Source organism: Pogona vitticeps, chromosome 4, assembly GCF_051106095.1.
Source record: "Pogona vitticeps strain Pit_001003342236 chromosome 4, PviZW2.1, whole genome shotgun sequence".
Taxonomy (NCBI): Eukaryota; Metazoa; Chordata; class Lepidosauria; order Squamata; family Agamidae; genus Pogona; species Pogona vitticeps.
The window spans coordinates 59,121,457-59,142,849 of NC_135786.1; the positions used below are offsets into that span (position 1 = coordinate 59,121,457).

At 43.3% G+C, this 21,393-nt stretch overlaps 3 protein-coding genes across 3 annotated transcripts; 2 read left to right on the plus strand and 1 right to left on the minus strand.

The window, feature by feature from the left end:
* Positions 1-68: 68 nt before the first annotated feature.
* On the plus strand, positions 69-5,894 carry SNAPC2 (small nuclear RNA activating complex polypeptide 2). The gene is made up of 5 exons (XM_020783201.3): positions 69-649; positions 1,534-1,647; positions 1,735-1,803; positions 2,620-2,890; positions 3,948-5,894. Exons 1-5 carry the CDS (start codon positions 467-469, stop codon positions 4,316-4,318), a joined length of 1,008 nt encoding a protein of 335 aa, XP_020638860.3. The 5' UTR covers positions 69-466; the 3' UTR covers positions 4,319-5,894.
* PIF1 (PIF1 5'-to-3' DNA helicase) lies at positions 5,844-17,699 on the minus strand. The gene is made up of 12 exons (XM_020783195.3): positions 16,982-17,699; positions 14,664-14,790; positions 13,865-13,990; positions 13,621-13,774; positions 12,160-12,274; positions 11,976-12,082; positions 10,616-10,755; positions 9,850-9,956; positions 8,645-8,732; positions 8,183-8,328; positions 6,370-6,561; positions 5,844-5,977 (listed from the first exon to the last, which is right to left on the minus strand). The coding sequence occupies exons 1-12, from the start codon at positions 17,555-17,557 to the stop codon at positions 5,924-5,926; spliced, it is 1,932 nt and encodes a 643-aa protein (XP_020638854.3). The 5' UTR covers positions 17,558-17,699; the 3' UTR covers positions 5,844-5,923.
* A 182-nt stretch (positions 17,700-17,881) lies between these two features.
* CFAP144 (cilia and flagella associated protein 144) lies at positions 17,882-20,664 on the plus strand. Its single transcript, XM_020783202.3, has 4 exons — positions 17,882-18,146; positions 19,849-19,908; positions 20,022-20,125; positions 20,403-20,664. Exons 1-4 carry the CDS (start codon positions 18,011-18,013, stop codon positions 20,514-20,516), a joined length of 414 nt encoding a protein of 137 aa, XP_020638861.2. The 5' UTR covers positions 17,882-18,010; the 3' UTR covers positions 20,517-20,664.
* Positions 20,665-21,393: the final 729 nt, after the last annotated feature.

Below are 21,393 nucleotides of genomic sequence, written 5' to 3' on the forward strand. Positions count from 1 at the left end.
TCCGGGCGCCTAACAATAAAATTCTTAACACGAAACACTCGGTTGCCACGCTACTCGGAGCCCTTTTTGACGTCACCGCAATCAAAAACCCAACCCCGCCCTTCCTAGAGCTCGACCACGAAGCATTTCCAGGCTTTTTTCCGTCTTAGCCTGTATTGGACTTCGGCAGATTGCGCTAGATGTCTACGTCATCAGTGTGCGACACGCAGGGGAAGAGTCGTTTATGTATTGCTTTTCGCCATTAAACGCTGGAAGGAGGAAAGGGTGGTTTGCTTTAAAAGTGTGGTCGGGGGATAAGCAGAGAGACACTGAGTTACAGCGTGTCCCTATGGAAGAAAGGTTTGGCCTGCAAGGGGGTTAGAGAAAGGTTCCCTGCTGAACTACAGTTACAAGCAGGAGATTTTTCCGGCGTTCCTTCTTCAGTTCTATTCTTATAAGTTGCTTGTTGTTCTTCCGTTGCAATATTATGAAGCCGCCATTGAGGCAGCGTTCAGCTCCTGCTCCCTGTGACCTGGGCTTCGTAAACCGGGTTTGGACAGATCGAGAAAAACGACGCCTTCTCCAGGGCTTGAGAGCTCAAGCTCGGGTTTCGGGACCACTACGACCAGAACTGCTGAAAAAGTATCTACCTTGGAGAGAAGAAGCCGAGGTGGGTCCGGTATGGTCTCGTGACGGAGAACAGGACTCTTAAGATGGGTGGGCTAAGGACTTCACCACCACCAGCAGTAGATCGTCAAAAGAGTAGCTGATACGCCGGGCTTGGCTTGGCCACAGCATGAGTTTGAAGGCGAATGTGAGGTGGCCTTCAGAGCCTTGCAGCAAAACGCCTGTGAGGATAGATGAACAGAGTCCTGCGGTCTGTGGAATTTCGAGGGGATTTGCATCTTGCACATAGGGGACTGGATGCAGATTGATCCTTCCAGCAGAAGGATATGGGTCATAAGCTCATGAGGTTTTTGCCCTTTGTGTGTACCTGTTGGTATCCGGAACAATTGGCTTCCATAAGCCTATGTTGGACCATAAGAAAAATGTCCAGATCTATTACCATTATTAAAACCAGCCAACAGGCATTGAGTGTTCATATTCTCTCAGGCAGAACTTTTTATAAAACTGGGTGTTTAGTTTGGGCACAGGTGAGACAGGATAGAACACCAGTTTGCTAAATAGCCATAAAGTCTGCATTAGGCTCAGGACTGCAGGCTTAGATGAAATAGGCTCACCAAGGAGCTCTGCAGATTTCGGGCTACAGCTAGGGATCTTGGGACAAAGAAATAAGAGCCACACTCCATATTTGAAAACATAAATATGGAGTGTTTTCTAGCTGTGTTTTCTAGCCTTGTTGGGTGATTGGACATTATCTTTATTCCCTATAAGTGACAGAAATAAATGGGGCAATCCTTATAAATATTGCTCTGACTTCAGCTTCACTCTTACCCAAGTGTTTGTATTGGCAGAATGATGTTCTCTGAACGTAAGCTGCCACCTTTCCTAAAGCATCCCCATGTATGATCTCCATATGTGTTGATATTGCAGATTGTGGAATTTGTGGACCTGCTAAAAGAGCGTGTGGCAAGGGAAGCAGTCAAGGCACAGTACCGGTATCGCCAGTGTAAACAGAAGGATGCTCCACTTCCAGCACCTATTGAGGTATGAGTAGAATCAAAATATAATTAAGAATATATGTCATAGGGTAGGCTAAAAGATACTTACATTTCTGAAATTTCTTGTTCATAGGTATGGACTGAATTAGCTGAGAAATTGACAGGTCGTCTTGAAGATGCTGTGACAGCTGCTTTTTCCCAGGTAATAATGGTGTATGTTCTGTTGTACGATTATTGTTCTCGTGAGTACAGTAATTTGCAAGATCACTGTACATCTTGGTAAGACAGAGTGTTTGTGAAACAGGTACAGTGGGGTCTTGACTTGAGAACTTAATCCGTATTGGAAGGCAGTTCTCAAGTCAAAAAGTTCTCAGGTCAAATCTGCATTTCCCATAGGAATGCATTGAAAACCATTTTATCCGTATCTGCTCTTTTCCGTCCATAGAAACTAATGGGAAGCTGCTATTCCGCCTTCGACCACTATAGGGGGATATTTTGTTTCTTTTTTTCTTAGGTCAAGAAAGGTTCAGGGAAGGCAGGGAAAATACAGTCCAGGCAGTACAGTACCAGGCAGTCTGAAGACTGTCTCCCAATCCACTCTCTAAACGCTGGGAGGAGTGAGGAAGCAGACAGGCACCCTTTTCACTGGCCAACAGTTAACTGAAAGTTCAAATTTTGCACTTTCCCTGCCTCCCACGTGGTTTTTTTTTCAGTTTTTAACTCAAATCTAAGTATGTAAGTCAAGTCAATATTTTCCTATGAGAGTGGTTCTTAAGTCAAAATGTTCTTAACTCGAGCCGTTCTTAAGTCAAGACCCCACTGTAACTGTTACTACCTCTGCTTGCTATCTTGTCCTTGCAGACCAAGGAACTCAGCTCTGTTAGGCAGAGACAAAGTAAGTGAACTTTACCTCCTAGAGAATCCCTGACTACTTAGAATTTACAGCAATGAATAAGCTTCTTTTCTAGTGGAAATTGTTTGCTGTTGTCTTTACTGTGTGTCGTCTTCCACTCATTAGGTTTTGACAATTGCATCTGCTGAACCACTCTCTCTGCTCCATTCTTTGCCCCCGAAGCCAGTAGAGGTGAAAAACAGCCGGTGTTCATCACCAACTCTTCAAAGCAAAAATAGGAAATCAAGTGAAGAATCCCAGGAAGCACAGATATCATCAAATGCAGAAAAACCAAGCTCTGTAGAAAATAATGGATTTCATGTGGACTTTGAAAAGATCTACAAATACCTCTCGGTGATCTCACGTGGACTTAAAGCACCAGAACTTCCGCCAGGTGGTAAGTCAAAACTTCAGGTTGGATGGTGCAAATGAAAATACATTAAGACATATATGTGGGATATGTATGATTTCGGTTATCTGTGTGTTTTAAGGCAGACCTAGGTACCACATGCAAGGGGGTAGGCCTTGTGGCCTTTGTCCCACCTCATTGTATATAAGATTCACTACTATCCATGGCTTCAGGCATTTGTGGTAGATTGTAAAATGGATCATCTGTGAATACAAGGGTCCTGATGTAATGGTTAGCTATCTTACTGCACTCCATAAGATTATGAGAGGTGGATAGATTCGTTTGGCTCTTGAGCTTTGGCAATCATATTCTTCTATATAAAGTATCAAAAGAAAGCAGACTCTATACCCTTCCCCAGAAAAAAACTCATTTTCAAATTATGCCTTCTCCCGCTACCTTGGGATAATGGGCACAGATAAAGCTTGTCCTTCAAATTCCAAAATCCAGAATCTTTTCTTGTACTGAAGAGACTTTGAGCTGGTCATGATTTCAAGGAAATCCATTGAAATCAATGGAAGTTAAAGAGTCTGCTTTAAGCTGGGGTCTGACTATGGAACATTGAAGTATTTTACTCTTCCTTGTAAGAGACAACTGAGTTAACAGTCTACAGGAAAAAAATCCTAAAATGACATACCTGATAAAATCCAATACAAGCAGTACAAACACAGAAAGGAAAAGATGTGATATGGCATGCACACATGCACCTGTGTTAATACTAGATCTGAGAAATATTCCTTGGTAAATAAAGTAGCAGTAGCTGATTGTTTTAAGGTAGTAAACAGGTTAAAAATAAAACTATTCTACTTGATAAAGTAAGGTTTCACATTGGAAGCCATTTCAAGCCTTAGTTAAGGTGTTATTAAAAGTTAAATGATTTAGCTGTTGGGGGGCTAAATAGAAACTATGCTACTTTTTCTGCCATGCCTGTTGTAGAAAACATTAGGATAGGGCAAAATCTGAGAAACTGACAAGCAGGTAACAAAATACTATATTTTGCCATGTTAGTGACATTCTCTCTCTCTCTCTCCCATTATGCTTTCATCAGAATCGGCCGTGCTTCTAGACTTGTTACTGTCACTACCAGAAGAGCTGGGCTATCTAGACTTTAAACAACTCAAGAGCCATATGAACAAACGCTATAGGGAGTTACGTGCCCGCTACACAAGTGAGAAGAGCAGAACACAAGCAGAAGCTAGCCAGCCTGAAAATAGCAAAGAGCTACAGGATACATGTCTCCACATGGACCCAGCCACCAGCTGTCTTCAGCAGCAGGAAGGTGGTAGTTCTGTTGCCTGTTCCAAAGACGAGGCCACAGCCCCATCAGCTGTAGACTGGAAGACTTTGGGTATATGTCCTTTGAATTCATTCACATTCCCCTTGGATATTTTGGCAAGGAAGAAAGAGGGGTTGGACTGAGCCAACTGGAATCTATTGCTGCCATATGCTTGCAGTGAACTTTATATTTCAGAACATTCGAGGGACTGTATCTCAGATCAAGAAAGGTTTTAAATAGTTATAGTGGCAAGGCACCATAGCTCTCATAGCAACTGTGTTGTGCTTATGTAGCTTGACCTGCTCTTTACACCCTAATTTCACATTTCTAATTGAACTTCTGACCTTTTGTAATGGTTCTTTAATAATTTTGAGAATGTTTTACCAGCTGCTATTTTGATGTTAATCTCACCCCTGGAGAGTCCCTCCCTGTGCCTTGAGTAGCTGACATCTTGTATGTCTTGAATCACAGATGATTGTCACTATAGTCAGTTGAATAAGTGGTGGTAGAAACTATTCGGATTTACAGTGCAATTGAAATGGTTTCCCATGCTATTAAAAATTTTGGATGATGGGGTTTGTGAAATGTAGTACTCCATTTTATAGTACCTACTAAATACCTTCTAATAAATGTAGTTGCGGAAATATCAAATACTTAAGTACCAATCTGAGTTAACATTGTTTTAAAGATATTTTATTCCCATTCTTAAAAGTACCTTAAAACGACTTCACCACCAAATTTATGTTTCGCAACAGATCTTGCTTCCCTCATTAACATGGTATTGGAGGTGCAGAGACTAGATCAATTATCTTGCTTGCCCACGACTTTCTTATAAGACACTTGTGTTGATTGTGCTACCATCAGTTCTATAAATCTGTGACACACACACAGTTCTGCAAACTAATATGCCTTTTTTGGAATTATATTTGCAGACATTAACCAAAATCCTGTTCCTTATGCCAGCCAGCAGAAGTTCAGTGGTATTGAGCTCAGTAGTGAATTGCCACTAGTTGGAAAGTTGGCAGATGTATTTTCTCTTACAAGAGACGCAGACATCAACCTCAACCTGTGGCAATTAACTGCTGAAATGTACAGCTTGTGTTCAGTTGGATCCTGGCCGTTTTGAAGTTCATTCTGTAGCTGTGAGAGCAGCAAGTAGCTTACCTTTGTCATCCATGCGTTTCTTAAATAAAGTGCTGTTCAATGCTTTACACAAGGCACTAGTTCTTTTCTACTGTGCTTGATTTTTATCTGGCTACAGTCAGAATTTCTCTATAAAGTATAAAGCAGAAATAGTACAAGATCTTGGCAGCTCTCATTGCAAGATCAGACATGCCTGGGTTGCACACAATAGATAGCTGGCAAAATACCACTTTTGTGATTCTTGTTATGCACAAAGTATTCTACAATAGGATTTAGCCAGGTGAAATTTTTCATGTATGTATAATGTTTTCATGTATGTATAATGTTAAATCAAGCATAGACATACAAAAATGGATAGTCTGCTATGAGAGTTTCAAGTTGTTCCAACTCACTTTGCATTATGATGGATGGTTTGTTAGATTGTGGAAAATCATATCCTATGTATTTTGTAAAGAAGAGAGCAAGCCTAGGACTAGCATGCTGCGTTTCAGAACTTAAAATTTACCCATGGAACTGTAGAACAAGTTGTTTTTCAAACGATTGCACTGTTCAATAAAGGGACAAAGAACCATAAAATGGTGCACTAGATTTCTGGTTGGCATGCTTCAGGTAGCTTCTCTGTTTTCTTTATCTTCTTGAAGATACGAATGTAGAGAACTCTGTAGAGCAGAAGAAACTAGTTATGCAGAGTAAATTATTTTTATTTTTATTTATTTATATATCAGATGCTGTATAAATTTCTTAGGGAAAGAAGACTTTCAGTCATTTAGAAAAAAACTTTACTAAGATCTACTATTACATTCTTAGTTCTTTGCTTATTTCCTGCAGTATACTGTACTCATCCTTAGAAGAGACTTAAGTACAGTATATGAAAGGCAAAGGTATATTGGGTATGTTACAAACTACAGACTTGAGCCTGTGGTTCCTTCTGGTGAGAGAGGATGGACGTTTACTATCTGCACTGTAGACCTTTGTTCTGTTCACTGTAATGCCCATCCTCTCTTTCAACTTGTATAGGACTATAATGGTTGAAAAAAAATAACAGGATTACCTGGGTTAGAAATTTGTCTCTCCTCAGTTGCCGGTAGAACTGTAACACATATGGATTGGCTCTTACTACCTTGGGGTCAAAGTCCAGAACACGAAGACCAGCAAAGCTACGTGCCCGAGAAAGAGCTACATAAGCCTGGCCATATTCAAAGACCCGAGCCAGGGAGATCTCAGCACAGTCAAGAGACATACCCTAGTAAAGGGGAGGGGGAGAGAAGGAGTAAATCTGTAAGGAAGCAAGCACCCAGATGAACTGGTAGAACACATATGGTAAAGTATCTAGATGCTCTACCATTTGGTAAGAAAGTTCAAATACACTTTATTCCTGGCACAACATTTGAAGATGGCTTATCCTTAAGCTTATTGCATCCTCTGCCCTTTGCAGCTGTTGAATATCAGAGAGCTTATATTCTTATTTTTCCTGAGAGAAGTGTGTGTCTAGGATAGGTTAATAAACCACAGGATTATATAAAAAACAGTAGCTTAAATCGGTACTAGACATGGGGACATACTATAAGAATCAGGATATTCGTTAAATACCCCTGATTTGTCAGATATTCGTTGCTTCGTATTCTTGGAGTCCAGAGACCCCCAATGAATATTTATTTATTTTATTTATATCCCGCCTATCTGGTCAAATGACCACTCTAGGAATATGAACCAAAAAATATAAGCCTTTTATATTTGTCCCTTCGTTCCCTATCTGCTTATGCCCCTGCAGATCAGCTGTTCCTTGGGGGCTTAAGCAGAGAAGAGTTTTCCCTTCGGGTGGCTTACTAAAGCCTGCCAGAAGAGAATCCCACCCCCAGGGCTGGGGGGTGACTTGGTTCCCCTTTCCTCCTCTTCCTATGCCCACATGGCATAAGAGAAGGAGGGAAGGGATCAAAGTGGAATCAAAGGGATTCCCCCAGCCCACGGCTGCGGGATGGCTTTGATCACCGTGAGAGAAAGGGATCAAAGTGATCCCCCACCCACTGCGGGATGGCTTTGATCCCTGCTTTCCCTCCTCTTGTTATGGCTGTGGGGCATAGCAAGAGAAGGGAAAGCCAAAAAAAAAAAAGACCCAATGAATGACAAATTGATTCGTTGTCCATCAGGTCACTGGGGGGCAATTCATGGTTTATGGGTTGTCAAGTTTGATGAGCCACAAACCAAGACGAAGCGCCATTTTGGTGCTCCATCCCCATCTCTAATCTGTACATAAAATCACTTTGCAGTTTCTTTTGCACTAGGTAAGGGTAAAGATTCCCCTTGACATTTAGTCAGTCGTGTCCGACTGTAGGGGATGGTGCTCATCCCCATTTCGAAGCTGTAAAGCCAGAGTTTGTCCGAAGACAGTTTCCATTGTCATGTGGCCAGCGCAACTAGACCTGGAATGCTGTTTACCTTCCCACCGAGGTGGTCCCTATATATCTACTTGCAGTTTGCATGTTTTCAAACTGCTAGGTTGGCGAGGAGCTGGGAGAAAGCGATGGGCACTCATTCCGTAGTGTGGATTCGATCTTACGACTGCTGGTCTTCTGACTCTGCAGCACAGAGGCTTCTGCGGTTTAGCCCACAGCGCCACCATGTCCCACTTCTTTTGCACTATTGATTTCTAAATCATTATAAAGAGCAACAGCAATAACCTGGATTCCTTCTAATCCCTGCGGCAATGCAGATCTTGAGACTGTATCATCCTAGGACAGCACTAATTTCAATACGTGAGCAAAAGTAGTCAAACATACTGCTTGGAGAGATCCTGCTTCTGTTCAGCAATGAGCCACTAGTACTGCCATAGGTTTCCTGCAAATATCAGATGATGTATCACTAACCTGGCTCTTGTGGATTGAGATGGCCCAGGCAAGTTTTAGGGGCAGCTGCTGGCGAGTCAAATGTGTTCCTGCTGGTCCCTTTAAAACCCATCTTTCAACCTGAACAACATTAGTGACGCCACACATAAATCTGACTTTTGGCAGTTCTGTAGGAGAAAAGAAAAGCGGAAGATTCCTATGGCTAGTATTAAGAGCAAAAGCCAAGCATTAAAGGGAAATGACCCCACAATTGGAAGTATTGGGAGATGCTGCAGGGTAGCCCCAAGCTCCTCCACTTGGAGATAAGAATGCAATTCATCTGCAGTTCAGTAACAACTTGACAGAGGAAAAACTGGGCAACCAGAAAATTTAAAGATTTCTATTTAAAAGTTGTAGCAAAGGGTAGAGGTGTCTGCAATAAAACTTTTTCAAAGGAACAACTCAGAGGCTAGCAGCTTCTAAGTGTGCACTGCAAAAGACAACCTTTTTCTTTGGTCTCGAATCCTATCACAACACCACGGGCGCCATTAACCAGCCCTCGGGACACGTCAAGATTCTTGGTAAGCATCACCTAAGGAAAGAAGGGGAAAGTTAGGAGGGTTTTTTTTCCTTGTCGAGCACCCACAGCAGACTCTGAAACTGCCACTGAAGACAAGGGTCACAGAATCATAGGATAATTGACTTGGAAGTGGTCCCACTTGCTACCTCCAGGGTAGGGGAAGCTGCGTGGTTTAAGTGCTTAAACATTTGGAGGTTGTTACGGGAGCCATGGATTCTCTGTACCATTCAGGGAGTCTGCGCTGTCAGAGGTTGCCAAAAAAAGAAAGACACAGAACAATATCCCATTCTGCAGACTGGGCAGTTTAAGGGTCCATGCAAATAGTAAACTGTTTCTATGCACTCAACTGATCTCAGATCTCATACAAAAGGGTCTTCCAGTAGCAGTGCAATTCAGTTCCTTGCCAAGCGGCTATAAGCTGGGGATGGAGAACCTTCATCTCTCCAGATGTTTTGGCCTTCAGCTCCCAAAGTAAAAGCATGGCCAATCATGGGAAAGGATTGTGGGAACTTTTGGCTAGTTTCCTTATTCCTGAAGTAAGTAGAGTTAAACAGCCACACATTTATCAGGTACATATGACCCAGTATTAATAGAGTAGCAGGAATAACTTCTGCATGTTCAGTGCACACCTCAGACTCAGCATGGAGCATATAAATTAAATAAATAAATAAATAAATAAATAAATAAATAAATAAATAAATAAATAAATAAATAAATAAATAAACAAACAAACAAACAAACAAACAAACAAACAAACAAACTACCCAGATCTGCAGTCTAAGGTTTTAAACTGCTATTAGCAATTACCTATTGGTACAGTTACAGCTATCAGGATGATTATACAAGAGTCACTTGTAGTAAAAGCCAGTCATTATACTAATATTCCACTTGCCTGCTCTTATACATTTCAGTCAATATGTGGTTTTTTTAAACTCTTACTGTACTCATAACACCAGATCAGAAGGGTAGGGATCTTTTCTTCTGAAAGATCCTATTGAGAGGAGGAAGAGAAATAAAGGACTATGGTGCTGGCATGAGAAATTCAGAAGATAAGTTCAGAACCTCCTCAACTGAAGCCAGATCCTGCTGCCCACTCAAGCTTAAGCGGTGTTCAAAGATGTTTGCTCACCTGTGCACCTTGCTTGAGCTCAATAACACTGCTTACAGGACACTGGGCATCAATCATTTTCACCAGTAAAGGGTCACTATCCACTGCCTTGAAGGATCTTTGCTCTCCTGAAAAGGACAAGCTTAGAAGAAGTTGCAACCCCTTTATTCCAGTCATGACTGTCCAGATTATGTTGGGCTTCAACTACAGCTCTAGGGATAGTGAAGAATCTGGGAGTTAGATGCCATCAACATCTCAAAGCTCAGTTTTCTACATCTGCTTTCATTAACTAGTGTCACTGGAAAGTACAGCTTCCCAACCCTCTCTCCCAATCAGTATGCTATCCGTAAGAGATTCGGTCCTACAGCTCTGGGTAACACAAGCTCCAAGTATTAGAAATAATAAGCTCTGCATGGCGATCCTAAAATGCAAACCCATAATCTTTCAGTTTCAAATGAAGGTGTTATCTCATATAATCCCTGTTCTTGTCACAACTGAGGCTTTAGGGCAGCAGCAGCAAAGCAAATCCTTCCTCCCCTTTGCTTCTCCCTATACCACTAGCAAAACATGATTAAAACAAAAACAGGGAAACTGGTAGAGATGGCAATCCCTGCTCTAGTCTAAATGGGCCTCCCATAGTGTTGTTTTCTTCAGAAAGAAAATGGCATGAAACACTTGCTAGTTTTGGCACCCACCCTTTGTTGCTGATGGATGAGTCGGACGCTCCACCCTCCATCTTTGCAAATCTGCTAAAGGGAAAAGCTACTCCTCCCTCCCTCGTTCTCACCAGATAACTCCTGCAACTGTCTGGCATTTGTAAGCTCCACGTCATCCTTGTGGGTGCACAGCCGGGTAGCCAGGATTCCATCTCTCTCTACTCTGTGGGTAGCTGTTAGGGTCAACTGCCTGGTGACCTCCTCTGTGCATCTGGCAGACAGCCACAGGGAAATCCAAAATAAATGAAAATACGCAGTGATCTTGAATATTTGGTAAGACATGAATTTTTCTACCTTGCATAGCTCAACATGGTTAGCAAATATATCTTACTGGCTACATATAATGTACTATTTTATTTCACACAACACTAAGATCATAACCATCATCAAAACCCAAGAGCCAGCTCATACTGGGCTAATCAGCAGCAGCAAGAACAGGGAACTGCCATTGCAGCAATTCTAGAAAACGCCAAACCCATATAGATATGGGACAGAGTATTTTTAAATTCCCTTCCTTATTGAAGAAATTCATAGCACAAACTGGCCTTCCCCTAACCTGCAACCCAAATGAGTTGTATCACAATTCCCATCATGCCCATACAGCTACTGCAAACCACCACAGAGCTTGGCCCTAAGTAGTTATGTATACACTCACAAACTATTATAATGCATAATTATGTTACATTGTGGTTGTAATTTAATGAGCACTAATTTTGTTCCTGCTCTGGTGTAACTACATTTTTTTACTTGTATAGTTAGGAGGTGATGGATTCTGCCTCGTGCTCTGTTGGGGGCGTATTGGCAAGACTGCACTGCAGAGGAGGAGTAGCATTCAGATGCATATCTCAAGTAACCTAAATGGGCAAAATCCTAGTACCAAAAAGTACATAATGGTAGTCATTCAGGTGGTTTTCACATGTCCTGAGCTGTTGCAACTATGGGAATATGAGAAGCAGGATGGACAGCCCAAGAAACAGGTAACATCATTTACATGATTCACCTTACATGCATGCATAAGACAGTAGTATTCTGTCCAATGTAACTGCTTTGCTATTTTTGATAAATAGGAAAAGGAAATGCAATAGAATTTATTATTTATTTATTTATTTACAATATTTTTTAGCCGCACCATTGCCAGTGGCTTGTTGACAGAAAGGTTCTGGAAGCTGGATTATAAGTTTTGATGGTTCCACCATCAAAGGCCCTAGGCCTCAACTGCTGGTAGTGTCATACATTCAAAGGAATTCATGGGGCAGTTCAGTCATGTTCAAACTTGGCAGAAGCAACTTATACCAGCATTCAGTGTAAAACCAGGAAAAAGGAGAATGTAGGCACAATGTATGTAGGTATTTTCAGCTCAAGAAGTTAAACCTGTCTGTCCATCCCCTCCTGCAGTCAGTGATGCTACTGAAGAAGGAAATAACATCTTACCTGCCCAGACGGACCATATTCAGAAGAGAAATGAACTCCCTGTCAGTTTGTCTCCGCACCTCTGTCAGCTCCATGTTCAAGTGGACACACTTCCGCCAACACTTTGCCTGTGAAAGAGCACTCTTGATTCAAATTCCAGTCCAGCGAGTGGCAGAGCACATCACGAAAAGAAGAAGCAGCATACCTGGAAGCAGAACTTAGGCTGTTCAGTAGCTTTGCTGACTGGAGGCAATTGTAAGAAATCACCGCAGATGATGAGCTGGATTCCTCCAAATGGCTCTTCACATTTCTTAACAGCTCTACCAAGAAGGCAGAAGAACAGAGTCACTCTGAGTTTGCTGTGCCCATCCTGATCCAGGAGAAGCAAACTTGAGACCTGATCAAGCCCTTCCCACAACAGCTGAACAAATTCATCCCCTCTTCTAGAGACCAGATATTCTTACTTCGTAACACCTCCTATCTCAGTAGAAGTCCAGTGACATTAAAAATAAATTAATTAATCTAGAACAGAGGAAGCTGCCTTGTACTGCCTTTGGTCAGCCTAGTCCAGCATTTTTAACTTCATCTGGAAGCAGTTATCAGGGTTCAGGCAGAATTCTCTAACCCTATTGGGCAATCCCTTGTTTTTCTTGTTGGTCACCCATCCAGACACTAATCAGGCTTGATGCTGCTTAGCTTCCAAAATCACATAATATTTGGCATGTCCCTTGGATTATAGACATTAGCATGTGATTCTTATGGAATCTAAATGTAAGACACTAGGGTAATGTTGCATACCAGAAACCAAGGAGTTTTGGCAAGTTGTCCTATATTTGGAGTAGAGATATGCAGTCCTAAAGCCAGATGTCTCAACTCATTCATACACTGATAGGACAGCCATTCTATGAATCCCCATCCCTCTGTTAATATAAGAAAACAGCAACTCATGTTGCAAGATAGCCATAAGCATTGCTGAGATAATGAACTAAATAATTCTCTCTAGAGACATTCTGAAAACCTCTGATGTATTGCTTTGTTAGGAATATCCTTTAGCTTTTGCTCAAGCCACAAAGCACCCACATTTCTTACAAATTTTGCATAATGTCTAGTTCCACAAAGACAAGGAAAGGACTGAGTCCTCTCTTGGATTCAACATTAGCGCCCTGTTTTTTAGCAACCAAAATAGGAGCAACTGCATCGGTTTGCATGCAAGATGAGCTACCCCTAGCTGGCCACAAGTTCTCCTTCCTGCAACCACATTATGCTCAAGGTGTGTTCTGAGAACCATGGCAGGTCATGAAGAGAGAAGCACAGAAACCAGGCCAATGAGCATGAAGTCAGCTGCCTGGAGGACAGAAAAGGCAAATGTTGGACAACGGCTGTGGTGGTGCCAAGACCAGACATGGGACTGAACAGCACTCCTGACTATAGGTATAGATTGAGGGTTGTTTCCTACAGGACCTATCAATCAAACACTTTGGTAAAAGTGCTCTTTCTCTCTGTTCTGCTCCTTTCTCCCCACAAAAAAAAGTAAAGTGCAGAAAATGTTTAGGTGGAACTTTAAAATGAAAGACTTGCTATTCTGCCCTCTTGATACCCCAAGGTCTTGTCCCACAGGATTCATATGAGTGCAGGAACATCCCCAGAAAATAATGCTCCAACACACCTGGCCACTGCCTCCAGTTTATCAAAAAATTCACCCTCAACCATAGAGATCTCATCAATGATCAGATGGCGGCAGTTCAGCCATTGCTGCCGAACCCCAGGCCTCTGAGCCAGCTCAATGCACTGAGGTAAGGGGGCCTTTCCTGAGCCGATGCCTGCAAAGGAAAAACAGAGGATGCATGTCAGGGACACTTTTGCACTTCGCTTCTTCAACCTGCCTGCCTTCCCTCCTAAACTTCAAGTACCTGCAAAGGCGTGAAGGGTGGTGCCACCAATCTGACACGCTGCCACTCCTGTGCTGGCTGTGGCCCATGTGCTGTTTGGAGGCAGTGACGCCACAATCTTTTTTAGCAGGAAGGATTTTCCAGTTCCTTTGGAAAGAAGAGTTATCTTTAGACAAAACACAATCTGGGTGGGCTACGGTCTACACAAACTGAAGTTAAATGAACACTGTGAGTCTTTAAGGTGCCGAAAGCTCTTTGTTGTTTTTGCTGCCACAAACTCACAAGGCTACCACACAGCTTCTCATAAGATCAGAACGTTTCAAACAGTATCATGCAGAATTTGATGTGGGTGCAGTGGCATTTACATTGCACTTTCAAGCCAAATGAATTGGATTTAAATCTGATTTAACTTTGGGACACTAAACTCAAGGTACGGGTGAGAAAGATAACACACTCCTTGACTATCTCACATACCTCAAAACCCCTATTAGGGTCTCCCTAGGTCAGCAGTAACAACAAACTAACCTCTGAGTAAAGAAACTTGGGATTGTACTGCATATTAACAACAAAGACCAGTGTTCACAGTCTATCCAAATCACCAAAACAGAGAGATCAATAGCAAGATCCTATCTTCTCAGGGGTGTTGTCCCTACTAAGGCTGCATAAAGGACAAGAAGGGCTGTTGATGACCTTGACTCTCCAACATGGCTCAAGTCGTAGGAGAAAACTGTTATTCTCAGTGTGCCAGATGAAGCCATTTCTGTTTCTCTCCTGTGGGGGCCCACTCATTCACACTTCTCCTTGAGCCATTTCCACTCACCAGCACTTCCTGTGAAGAAGACATTCTTCCCGCTCATTACAGCACTCAGCACCATCAACTGCTCCTGGGAGAGTGTTGCTCGTGAGCTCAGTGACCAAGACTTCTTTGGCTGCTGCCTTTCTGTTACCTGGAAGGAAGTTCCAAGCTGTGAATCAAACACACTCCCCAAGGTATGGGTCTTACTCTCAAACTTCACTGAACCTGAAAGGCTTCTGAAAGAACCTCCCCAATCACTTGTGCATAGCTAACCAGAAGGGGGGGGGAATGTCTCTCTGTCCTGAATTATGATGGCTTGAGTCCCATTTTGCCCAAAGCAACCTATATTTAGAGAGCATGAATATTATATTTACTTTAACTAACAGTCTCAAACATTTATGAAGGAAACAGCTATCTAGAGGAGATGCTAAGATGAAATCAACCCACTCCCCCAGATAGGTAAAGGTAAAGGTTCCCCTTGACAATTTTTGTCCAGTCGTGTTCGACTCTAGAGGGCAATGCTCATCCCCGTTTCCAAGCCATAGAGCCAGCATTTTGTCCGAAGGCAATCTTCCGTGGGTCACATGGCCAGTGCAACTTAGACACAGACCGCTGCTACCTTCCCACCAAAGTGGTCCCTTTTAATCTACTCGCATTTTCATGCTTTCGAACTGCTAGGTTGGCGGGAGCTGGGACAAGCGACGACTGCTGACTTCTTCGCATGGATTCGACCCTACGACTGCTGCAGCACAGGCTTCTGTGGTTTAGCCCGCAGCGCCACCACGTCCCTATGATAGGGCTGCCCTTATTATTTTCCCAAGCTTCTGTGTATTTAGTAGCAGTCTGAGCCATAGGCATTGTTGCTTGTTAATGTCTATCTCCATAACTGGGCAATGAAGCCTTCTTACATCAAGCAATTCATCCCAAAGAGTGGAAAAGTTTATTTTTTTGACTACAACTCCACAAATCTTCATGACAGCATGAACACCAGAAGGCTTCTGAAATTTGCCGTCCAAAAGCTACTTTTTCCAAGCACTCATTCCATCTGTCTTTGCCAGTGCTTCGTATCCTCATGAGACTATCCTGGAATCTTGCTCTGAATGGAGCTGAATGTAATTCTGACTGATGGTAGCCTCTCCATGGATTCCTCAAAGCATGGCCAATCTGCAGTCTGAGACAATTCTTGCTGGATCAGACGAAGGACATCTACAATCCAGATAATGTTCCTACACTGACCATATACATATCTGGTCAATAAATAATTGCACCCCTAAATCAGTGGAGGTAGCTCCCCAAGAATATTACAGCTTATGTCAACCTGTATTTTTTTAACCAATACAAGTAAAAACATAATTAACGGGGAATTTATATAGGCTACCATGTCTTCTGAGCCATTAGTACGGTAGCAAACACTGCCTCCTTTCTTTCCTCCTTACATTCTCTTCCTAGATGCATGTTCAGCACTAGGAAGATCATGGTTTAATATGCTTCCATGCCTTCATTTTTCTTCTCTTGTTTTGCTTGTATTGTTAAATTGTTTAAACCCATTTTAGATTGTTTTTAAATATTTGAAACGTGTTGGGTTCTTTTAAGATTATTTTATTGATTGTAGAGCACCCCTGGAAGAAGGAAATGGTAAACAATTTATGACTATTTTATAACTAGGAAACCCTAGAAAGGGTCTCTGTAAATCGGAATTTACTTGGCAGCACTTAATTATTGTTATATCATTAATCTGCTGAAAATGGGTTAAAATAGTTCAGTTAATAAATAATAAATAAATAAAATTTTGGTCAGATTCAGAAATGATACAAGAACAGCCATCTGACAGTCATGCCCTGAAGAAGAGCATGCAGAGGGGGGTGGAGCCAAATGTTGGGAGTTCAAATTTCCACTATGTCTCCAAAGAGAAGAGCTAAACTGTGTAGTCATGGGCAAAAGCTGTACAGTCCCAGGATGCCCCCAGAGAAAGGGAATGGTAAAATACTCCTGAATATTGTCTACTTAGAAACCTTGGAAAAGGTTGCCAAAAGTCAGAATCAACCTGATGGCACATAATAATTATTACCACAGCAGTACATACAACCGCCAAACTAATTCTAGCAGTTTTCATCACTGTGTAAGGAGTAGGTCTTTTGTAACTTTCATGGATCTCTATCCTTTTTCCAAAAGGAAAATATATTACAAAGAATCGATCGCAACAGGAGAAGTGGGAGGCCACCCGGCGTTACAGTCCCAAGAACTTCGCCCCTGCGAGCCCAAGGTCCTTAAGCACGGACCTGACCAGCAGGCTGAACCCCAGAATGAGTGAGGGCTGAGCGTTCAAGACCCTGCCGGCTTACCTGATTCCCATCGACGGAGCCGCTCCGAGCCCGCTTCCGAGGCGCCGCACCTCGTCGGGTCTCGCCTTTCACCGGGCTGGCGGCGACCTCAGCCAGAGCGGGCCGGGCGCGTGCCTGCTGCCAGTCCCGGGCTTGCACCGGGCTCACGGTGTCGAACGTGCGCGGCAGGCCGGAGAGGAGCCTCGTCCGCTCGGAGACCGGCTTGATCCCCTCCGGGGCGGCTCCGAATTTGATGCGCAGCGTCTGGACGAAGCGGCGCAACCGGTCGGGAGGGCAGTTGGAGAAGAGCAGCTGCACATGGGTAGGGCCCGCTGGACCCAGCCGGATGGAGCTCTTCCCTTCCTTGACGAAACGTGTGAACACTCGCACCTCACCTGGTCGCAAGGGGAAGTTTTGGGGACGCCCGGCTCGGCTAGCATCCGCCACTTGCAACACCAGCGCCCGAAACTCGTCCCGGCCCAGCGTCACCAAGGCATCGCGGAGTAGCCGCCGCTTCGGGGCTCCTGCAGCTGCGCCCAAGTGCTCAATTGCGACCGTGCAGCGAACCTGCCCGTCGGCTTCGGAGCCTGGTTGCATTCGGACCAGCGCAGAAATGTGGGACGAGACCGGCTAGAATTGGTAGTCGGTGCAGAAATGGACGCTCTAAATATCGGAGTTTTAAAAAGCACCGGCTCTGTGGTTTCTGCACCTTGATTCTTGCATCTGACGTTCCACGCTTAGGATCTACCGCACGCGGATTCAAACCTTCAGCTCCGGTCCCAACAGCCAATCGGCGTTTCGGGAGCTTTAACTTCTCGGCCAATAAAAAGACATGGGGGGCGGGGTCAGAATCGCCGGTATATCCAGGCTTTTGCTTGTGACGTTCTCGCCCTTCATTTGCGGCTGCTTCTGGAGCCCCTCCCACCAGAAGTTGGGCGCATTCGGTTGCTAGGAGACCAAAGGGGCGGGTGGGGGAACGCCACCCGCGGAAGCAAAAGGGACGGCGGGGCTGTTCTGGGTTTCTTCTCATTGTTCTCCAGAAACCAACATATGGCAGGGACCAAAGGGGCCCCTAGGGAACCTTTGGATCCGGTAAGCTGGAACAAGATCTTCACCGAGACGATCCAGAAGGAACTGCGGTGCCAGCGCTTACATACGAAGTACGCAGTGAACCCACTCCTGAAGGGTACGCCGGGGCAGGAGTACCACAGGGTTGTGCGGTGCGGATCGCCGGGAGGGAACTGGGGTGGATGCAGGGACCGTAGGGACATGAATCTCAAGGTCACCCCAAGTCATTTGGCTGCCTGAGACAAAAGGCAACCTAGATCCCCCCTCCCCTTTTGCAGCCAGGGATATCCCCCCCCCAAATTCCACATACGGACATCTATCATCCATTGCCGCCAACATTCTTCACTGCGCGCCAGAGGGATAGAGGGAGGTGGAGTGCAGAGTAAGTACTATGACTTATACAGCTCTTTTCTCTAGGGGAGGAAAACAGCAGATAGCTCAAGATCAAAGCTGCTGATGAACTGCTACTACTATTCCCTTATCAAGCTTTGCCTTTTGGGGTGGCCCCTTTGGCTCCCTAACAAAAGGACTGGTCCAATGGTTGCATCAAGTTGAAACTTGCAGATCCAGACTGCAGGAATCCTGTGGTGTTTACATCTGTTTGTGGCAAGACCCATATAACAGTAATCAATCTCAAAGTATGCCTTATTGCCCAGCTGGGAATATGAGCTGCAATCCTACACAGTATAAAGTATGCCTAAATCTGCTTAAGAGCAGATTGCATGGAGTCCAATCGCCAGCTTCAAAGAGAACTGCCAGCTTCAAAGAGAATTTAGCTAGGCACCACAAGAGAGAGCCCACTGCTTTCACCGTATTCTCTGTGTTAAACAGTAAACCAACATTTCAGTCAAGGACAGTAACTGCAAAGATAAAAACATCTGTTCCATCACAGAACACAGTTGTCTTTGGTGCAACTATTGAAGAGGAGTAGCCTTCTGGAAACTGACAATACAGTATAGACCAGTGATAGCAAACCTATGACACGCGTGCCACAGCTGACACACAGAGCCCTCTGTGGGCACACAAGACATAAATCGTCATAGAGAAATACTTACCTGTCCTCCAATCCCGGATTTTGGCACTCCCTTCTGCTGGTGTAGTGGTCCAGCAGAGGGGTGCAATGGCGACCCTTACCGGTCTAGCCCAATAGGGGATTGGAGGACCAGTAAGTATTTATTTGTTAATACCGCCCATGGGGGGGAACCATAAGCATTTACCCCTTGCAGTGCAGGAGCAGTTGTTTTTTCTAAACTAAAACCTCAGCATTCAGGTTTTATTTATTTATATTTATTTATTTATTTATTTGATTTATATCCTGCCCATCTGGTCTGGTCGACCACTCTGGGCGGCTTACAACGAGGGGTATACAATGAACCATAAGATTTTACAAACCAACTGTGATACATGCAATAATAGAACAAAATAAATGAGAAAAGAAAAGAAAATTAAGTATTGGTTTTAATTGCAGTATTGGCACTTTGAAATTAAGCTGATTTTGTGTTGCAGTTTGGGCACTCGGGCTCAAAAAGGTTCACCATCACTGGTATAGAACATACAGAATTTCAATTCCACTCACTTGTTTTTGCCCAAATGCCAGTTTTTCCCTCAAAAACAATACACAGGTTTTGAAAAATGTCAAATTTGTGCTCTCCACCTCCATATTATGCATGTTTTATCAACAATATATCTTTGTTATTCTGGAGAAAGGGGAGGCTAAGGAAGGAAAGGGGAACTTTCCAGCTTTGTTAAGGAGGACAAGGGAGAAAAGCCTGAGCTTAAGTTCCTTTGGTGAATTTGCATTGTTGTGCTTTTGCCTTCAGTTCATGCCCCAGCTGGAAAGCCTATGTCTTGGCATGATAACCTAGAGGAGCCCGAAGATGGTAAGAAGCTCCTACCTTTCAACATTTTTAAGTAAGCGAACAAATCTGAATGTATCTAGATGTACACAACTCTAATAGATAGAACTCTCAATATCCCTGTTTTAATCCAACAGCTACTTTTCTGAAGCTTATTCATCATGCTGCACTTGAACCAAACAAAAAATACACAGAACCACAGACAGAAAGTCAAGAAATAGGATGGTGTACCACACCGTTGGTGAGTGGAGTTTCAAGACATTTCCAGGAGATAAATGTGGAAGAATTATTTCATGAGAACTAAGCTGACATCCTACACATTCTAGGTTTTACAAAGAGGTCAAACCATCGAGACACTATAGCTGCAAGGAAAGGTTTTAACATTTGTTGGTACTTCAAGGTAGATTCTCAAAAAACAGATGTTTCAGGAAGGCAGGGTGCAAGGAAAATTTCAGTGAAGTACAGTTGCTTGTTTTGTGCCAGATGTTATTCTGATGGCATCATACTTTCCTTCACAGATCAGTACCAACCGCAATGACAACAGGCTATACTTCCCAAGTCGGACTACCGAAATCAGCAGATATATGGCTGCTGCATGGCGTCTAAAGGAAATGTCTAGAGACAAGAAATAAGAACACAGAAACGTTCTAGTTTCCTGGAAGGACCATAGACACCAATTTAGGATCACTAACCTGATTGTTATAGGGCACCAACTAAATTACAGGCAAGAAAGATCCCTGTGCTTTCAATAAATCTATCCTTAAGTTTCATCTGCCGCCACCCCTGCTGTCTGCCTGTTTATTTTATATAATACAAGTCTGTTTTAATCAGATACCAACAGAAAGACACTATTAACCAGCCAGGTTAATTTTTGGGTAATGGGAAAGTAACTCACCTTAAATTCTATTTGAATTCAAAGCTTTGCATTAATATTTAGAAAGAAATTTGAACTTAAACTTATTTCATCAATTTAACTTGGGACTTAAAGATCCTCACTTATGTTATCACACCACATGGGAAAAGACCGATACAGTGGTGCCTCGCATAGCGACGATAATCCGTGCAGCAAAAATCGCTGTAAAGTGATTTCGTCACTATGCGAGTTTTAAAAGCCCATAGGAATGCATTGAAACCCCTTCAATGCGTTCCTATGGGCTTCAGACTCACCAAAGGCAGAAGAATGCGACCAGCAGATTGCAGACAGACTCCCTCCTTTCTCGTCTAAATAATTCATCCATCAGGGGAAAAAGATGAAGAAGTCTTATGCTACAACCTTGAACTTGCCTTTCATTCAAATGGGAAATTTTTCCTTGGTGGTGATTCAAGGAATTCAGAATTTGTACCTGGATCAGTGCTCTGTGGACTGGCTTTGTTCATAGGTACAGCTCATGCTGGGGATCTCCAAGAGGTATGTCTTGGCCATTTCTGGATTACCCTGTAAGCTGACATTAGATAGGCCCCATACAATGGCTTCTGCCATCTTTCTATGCAGAAAAACATTCTCTCATC